General features: G+C 36.8%; 1 protein-coding gene across 1 annotated transcript; it reads left to right on the top strand.

Annotated features, from left to right (window-relative positions):
- Nucleotides 1-217: 217 nt before the first annotated feature.
- On the top strand, nt 218-3,920 carry LOC131797954 (adhesion G-protein coupled receptor D1-like). Its single transcript, XM_059115620.2, has 6 exons — nt 218-295; nt 648-807; nt 1,006-1,142; nt 1,626-1,883; nt 2,188-2,296; nt 3,799-3,920. The coding sequence occupies exons 1-6, from the start codon at nt 218-220 to the stop codon at nt 3,918-3,920; spliced, it is 864 nt and encodes a 287-aa protein (XP_058971603.2).
- The last annotated feature ends 3,205 nt before the right edge of the window (nt 3,921-7,125 follow it).

Here is a 7,125-nt window from a genome sequence, read left to right as displayed (position 1 = left end):
AACTTCTGAGGCCCTATGCGATGAACTATACTAATGTTGAATAAAATGTTTTCTATTTTGTTCTATTTTTCTATTTTCATTTTAGGTGCAAGCACAACATCAACACAACCTTGAGTATATTTCCACGATAGGCTGCGCATGCTCTCTACTGTTCCTTCTGCTGACCTTTACGGTGGTTGTTTTGTGCTGGAAACAAGTAAAGAGTATTCGAGTCATAATGTTACTGAATCTTTGTGTGGCCATTGCTGCTTCTTGTTTTTTGATTATCCTGGTTGGATATGCGAAAAAAATAGAGGTGACTATAAGATATGGACCTTTATATATATTTTTACATTGAGATAGCTGCAGGTTTTTTTTACCTCCCCACTCTCTGCTCAATCATTTCTAAAAATTGTTTTCGACACAGAATTAATAACGTCAGGCTACGTCCATTATTTCGTTGGGTTCATCTGTTATTTCGCCGGTAGTCATTTATACTCTTAAATGGAGTGTGTAATTGTGGGAGCAAATAATCTCACACGTGATTGAAACATAGTGACCCGGTCAGATCTCAAACCCATATCTCTCTATCTCTCTATTCGTAGTTCACTGTGCTCACTTCCAGGCCTCCGCGTTAGGAAACTGATCTCTTTATTTTTTGTCCGTAGATGCTATGCACAGTCACTGCAGTAAGCCTCCATTATTTCCTATTGTGTGTATTTTCATGGATGCTGGGTCATGGCGTTATCCTGTATTTCCTGATCATCAAAGTTGAGACGCAAGACAATATAAAGTCAAGGATGAAATGGATCTACGCCTTTGGATGGAGTAAGAGAAATGACTTGTTTCATTAAAACTTGCGACCTCAATTGTTGCTGAGTGTCGTCGAAACAGCGGTCGATCACAAATAATTAATAACAGTCAGATATCGAGGAAGGATCATGTAAAAGGGATATCGATAGCAGCCTGTGCACGTGAATACAGTTGAAGCTTGATTATTAATTTGATTTTTTTTTTTACTTCCAGTTTCCCCTCTGCCAATTGTGGCCGTGTCATTGGTATTGACTGGTGCCGATAGTTACGCAGCCAATAACTGCTGGCTGACAATAGAGTATGGGATAATTTACTGGACCTTCGTTGTCCCAGTTGCGATAATCGTGCTGGTTAGTGGTGTTTTGTTTAAATTATTTATTTTATGACTCACCAAGCATTTTCACTCACACGCGATTGGTCTAGACGCATCACTTCAGAATTAGTCCTTACTAAGACCTGGAAATATGCGGCGAGTTTCTCCAAATAATGTGCAAAGAATGTTGGAAACAAATAAAATCTTCTTTTAAATTTGAATCTAGATAATACAGCTAGGGTGTTTGTTATCGTTGCCGAAGCGTTAAAAGTCGAACGACAGAAGTCTGCTAAGTCAACATTTCTCATAAAGAATATCAGAACAGTCTGCAATCATGTAATCTTCCACCTTTCTGTCAACGCAATGTAACAGTCCCATCACAAAATCATAAATCTTTTATAAAACCCGCTTTGTTACTTATCACATAATCAGAAAGTTCAAAATATGTCAGCTATTTCATAAATTTAACAAATAATGATAACTAACAAATTATATAACATGTCTTTGTCCTTTTTTTCAGATCAACTCGATTTTGTTTTTTGTCCTGCTACATCGTATAAGCAGAGCTTCAAGGTCCAAAGAAAAGATAACACGTGCCAAGCACGTTAGGGCTTGGTTACGTCGTTCAGCAATGCTATTGCCATTAATGGGAGTCACGTGGTTGTTTGGCTTTCTGACGTTCATTTCCTCTACAGTTGTTTTTCATTACATTTTTACCATATTGAACTCGCTACAAGGATTCTTTATCTTTTTTAATGTTTGCGTCTTAGAAGATACGGTGAGCTGTAACCATCTGCTGTAATTTAAAAATGCGTGAAACTGAAATTCAATAATTAGAAGTTAGGTGAAAGTATACTTTGGTGTTTTAGGTCGTTTTAGTCAATGAAATTCTTCAAACTTTCTTCTAGTTCAGAGATTCTATAGTCAAAACATTGTGTGAGTGGAATGCTAAATGTCCTTGATTCCTGTAAAGACTAAATCTTTGGAACTGATTTCTATTGAAAAAAAAAAGTCATCAGAAAGCATACCTGTATGTTTTGCATCGTTGGAATGAATCAACTTCTTTCTACTCTCTCCATTAGTTCAGAGAATCTATGGTTATTACGTTGTGTAAGCACACCAAGGAAAACTCTGACCGGTACCTGAATAAACACGCATTAAGATCCACTCCTACACAAATACAAATTGCAGGTTGGTAATGATTTTCCTTGCCATCAAATTTAATTTTTTTCTATTCTATATGAAGAAAATTCTCGATTTTAGCTGGTTGAGAGTAAACATTTTTCCTTTGGTGGCTCGAATGCTGCTGATAACGCACTAAAGAATTTATGGTTTTCGCATTAATTTCTGTGGGAGGGGTGCGAAGGGTGGAGGAGTTTCAGTAACTTATTCCATAGGCGGCTGCCGGTAGTACTATAGGCTGCTGTACCATATGGCAAAACCCAAACAGGAGAGCATGCTCGCACTAAACATACGGCGGTGAGAGGTCTTACAGGCGGCAGTAGACCGCCAATAACCGACTCTTATTGAAACTCCTGTTAGGAAGGACTCTTTTTTTCCAGGTGCTCCACTGTATCGTTCTCCTTTTGTAACTGTTTGATTGCACCAGTGTGGTATTCACCTCTCAAGTTTTCATATCAAATGTTCATATCGTTATGCTCCTGTAACTGATGGCATCAGTGTAGTAGTTACCTAACTTGCATATTTCTCAAAGCTTCTTTCGGTTTCTTCTTTTATCTTTTCTACAAGAGGAAATTTTTCATAAAAATTGTGTAAACGGAAGTTGAAAAGAAACGAGTTTCCCTGTGCGTACGTTCTAGATTTCTAAATCTTGTAGTCTTAGGAACCCTCGGCAATAAAATAGGGTTCAGCTGGCTTTTTATTTTTCATTATAGATGCTAGCAGAGCTAAAATTTCGTTCTGGGCGTCGAGCAAATAACAAATACTGAGTTCCCGTCAGTAATCTTACTCCAAATTGATATATTCTGCGAATTACTTTTGTCTGAAGTGAGATGCAATGATTCTAACAGTGTAAGGGGTGCATTATCTGTTTTCACTCTGACCAGTTCCAGCTCCAGTATTTTCCTCCAATTAGCAATCTTGTCTCTGCGGGGTGATATTGTTAAATTGTTGTTCAATCAGTGCCTCGAAACCAGCTTTCAACCGCGTGCTCCTTTTCGCCTAATCAGTAGGAAGGATTAGAGATGTTAATCAAGGGGTCCTGTAGGTGAGGCCGCTTTGATTTCGCAAATAGCATATTCTTTGTCATCGTAGCGTTGTGACAATGATAGACATAATCGATGTCTTTGGCTCCTGATCGCATTTCTGAGACTGCCATTTTTTGTTATGTACAGGATATTGGTGTTGATATATCAGAGTCTAAATTCTCTCTCCTTAGCGTCTTCAGGGGTTAGGAATCTTTTTCCATCCATACTTGACCATTTGCGTCAACAGTTCCTTCCAGCAAGTCTCTAGTTTTCGTACACAATCTGCATTTATATACCAGGCTTGTGCTCTTCACAAGAGGGGGGATTGAGCACATGCTTGCATTACAGGATCATTTGCTCTTATCAACTGAGTTTGTAATGTAACTTGGCCACTGCTAAGAGTATAAAAGCTGACTTTTCGTGCGTTAGCGCTTCGTCACTGATCTTCCCATTTGCTGATGTTTCTGTTTCTGATTCACTTTGCAGTTTCTAAAGACAAAAAGATTAATGTTAGTCAACAAGAAGGATTTGATGACTTCGCAAACAACAAGGACTCAAAGAGACTCAAAATTAAACGGCAGAATTGGATGATAACCAGTCGTCTTTAGCAGAAGAGACGACAGATCTATCGACCAATATCTCTTTTGTCTAATTTTAATAGGATTTTTGAAAAACTTTTGTACTACCGGATGAAGGAATTTGTTGACAAAAACAATCTATTGTACTCCTCACAGTATGGCTTTCGCAAGTCACATTCCACAGAGCATGCAGTACTTGATATTGTCGAAGATATACTACGTAATATGGATAAACGGTACTTCTCATGCGGTGTCTTCATTGACCTGAAAAAGGCATTTGATACGGTCAATCATGAAATATTACTCGATAAATTGAACTTTTATGGTTTCCGTGGATTGATAAATGACTGGTTTCAATCATATTTAAAAAATAGAACACAAACAATTCAGATTGGAGAGCACTTATCAACAAAATTTATCTCTCCCTGTGGTGTCCCCCAGGGATCAGTCCTTGGACCTCTTCTATTTTTACTTTACATAAATGACATTCACCTTTGTTCTGATAAACTAAAATTTTATCTCTTTGCGGATGATACTAATATACTTTATGCTGATAAGAATCTTAAGGCGATCGAGCAAACGGTTAATGTAGAGTTGAATAACGTACATGACTGGTTAACTACAAATAGGTTGACATTGAATACAAAAAAATCAAATTTCTTAATTTTTCGTCCTCGTCAGAAAAAAATGCATTTTTCTCCACAAATAGGTATTTTAGATTGTGAGACAAACCGAAGAGTTAGTTTAGAGCAAAAAAGTTATATCAAATATCTAGGCGTTTTAATTGATCAAAATTTGTCATGGAAAAACCATGTTGACTCTGTTATCGTAAAAATAAGTAAAACAATAGGGATGATTGCAAAGCTGAGGTACTTCGTTCCCTCTACTGTCCTTGTAAATATTTACAATTCATTAATTCTACCTTATATAACTTATGGACTCCTTGCCTGGGGCAATGCGTCAAATGCTTATTTAAACAAGATTTTAGTTCTTCAAAAGCGAGTTTTGCGCCTAATCTATTTCACCGATCGAAGAGAGCATGCCATCCCTTTATTTGCCAAAGCAAAAATTCTGCCTGTTACGTTCCTATATTATGAAGCCGTAAGTAAACTTATGTTTGATGTGCACAACCAGAGGGCTCCCATTAATATTTTGAAACTATTTACTAAAACATCTCATATTCATACCTACAATACTCGATCATCCAAATCGCAGCTCTTTAGTACAAAGTACTCTAGACTTAACCTACAAAAAAAGGCTTTCTCGCGTGTTGGTGTCAAAATTTGGAAAAGATACCAAAAGAATTCAAAACGTTATCAAAACATTCCTTTAATAAACAAATAAAAACGTCTTTATTTCAGATACTAGATAATGAAGATTCTTATCTTGATGTTGAAAAGATCTCCTCTAAACTTAAGGACTGCATAATTAAAACAAATTGATCCGATTGCTTTCAGTACTAATTTATCTGCTTCTATACTTTATTGAACAACTATTGATGTATTTACCAGTTATGCTTCTCTTTATAATTTAACAATATCTAACTATTTAGTTTTTAATTTTCTTTATATATTGTAAATGTTTGTTGACGATTGACCCGCCTCGAATAGCAAATTTGCTATCTGCGGGTCAACATAATCTAAATTATTTTGTAAAAAAAAGAAAAATAAAGTGTGTGTTAAACTTGAATTTGTGGCAATCAGAGCTTCCTTTTCCCAGAAAGACATTTTTGTATAATTTGAAATATGATGGCAATATCGTATTTTCTGGTGATTTGATCAATACACTTTACCCAAATGATTTAAAAATAAACCCAAGAATAAGACTGAGAAACAAGGTTTTTATAATCATTTCGTTTTTTTCGTCACTTTTAAGAAACTTTTATCAAGCTACCCCATGTTACATAGTAAATGCGATTCCATACGAGCCCCCTGCTTGGTCAAAAACCTATCGTTTATGCACCCACAAAACATTGAAGTTTCTTTTACAAAAGCACCGATTTGTGATTTACAAACTTCGCTCGTGTTCTCCCAACATCTCGCGCGCGCTATTACGCCAGTAAACCGATAAACAGTGCGGTCTTAAGCAGAAACAATGTTTCAAGCAACCAACAACTAAAATACTGGTTTATTGCCTTTTATAATTGTTTTAAGACGAACTCAGTGCATTCAGCAGGCCCGTCACTGATCAAGTGCATACAAACTGAAGTACTGGTTTTGTCGCCTCTTAATAACAGTAGAACACTGAAAACATATGATTCAGCAAACATTTCTGGCAAGTGAGCGCGGCCATTTAAATTGAAACCTGTAATAGAGGGCCCTGAACAGGTTTTTCAGAGAATTCTACTACTTTGAGAACAGATGGGTGTGCATTTTGGAGAGCATGTTCAGTTTAGGCAGACAATTATAAGAACCTTTATTTCTATCAGTTAATAGTTACCTATTCAATAGATCCAGGCGTGTCAATAAGTATACGAAACAATAGATTGAACCACAATAAGCAAAAAGCGCTTACTGTATTATTTTCATATTTGAAATAAAATTTCATTTGCCAAACCTCCACGTCAGTGTACAGCAGCAAATGACATATAAGCTCTAAGTCAGAGAGCGGGCGACAAAAAGCTGGCTGCAGTTGTCAGGGAAATGGCGGTTATGAAGGGAGAATTCCCTTTCGTCATTTTTTTGATGGAGCCCGGAGTTTTCTCAAGCTAACTGATTAACCCCCCCCAAAAAATGAAAAGCTTTCAACAGGTAATAGAGTATTCGCGTGAGTTTACAGACCCTGACGCAAACTGGTTCGCCGGGCAAATATAGAAAAGTTCTGAGAGCTGGAAATTACTGCTTTACACTTTCAGATAATTGAAACTTGATGCTGATGTTCCTTGCTACTCAAGACTATAGACTAATCATTTTGTTAATGGCATATGGCATGTGACACATGACAAGCTTTCACATGAAGTTAAGGCTTAGTTTGTTTCATCAAAAAAACCCTCAAAGATTCAGAACTTTTAAGTGAACGAAGAGGAATAATGATTCTTTGCTAATTATTTATGCATGTGTCATACCTAATTGACACCCCCGAGGTTTGAAAGAAATCGCTCTCTTTCTCCGAAGAACAGCGAAAGTTAGAATGTGAAAGCTATACTTAAAGCTAAAAGGGCATTAATCAATTTGACAAAGGTGGTCTTCTGGGATATTTCCTTTTTGACCTAACTCATCGACAGATGCACTTCCAG

This window comes from Pocillopora verrucosa, chromosome 3, assembly GCF_036669915.1.
Source record: "Pocillopora verrucosa isolate sample1 chromosome 3, ASM3666991v2, whole genome shotgun sequence".
Classification (NCBI taxonomy): Eukaryota; Metazoa; Cnidaria; class Anthozoa; order Scleractinia; family Pocilloporidae; genus Pocillopora; species Pocillopora verrucosa.
This window is presented reverse-complemented; position numbering and strand designations above follow the sequence as displayed.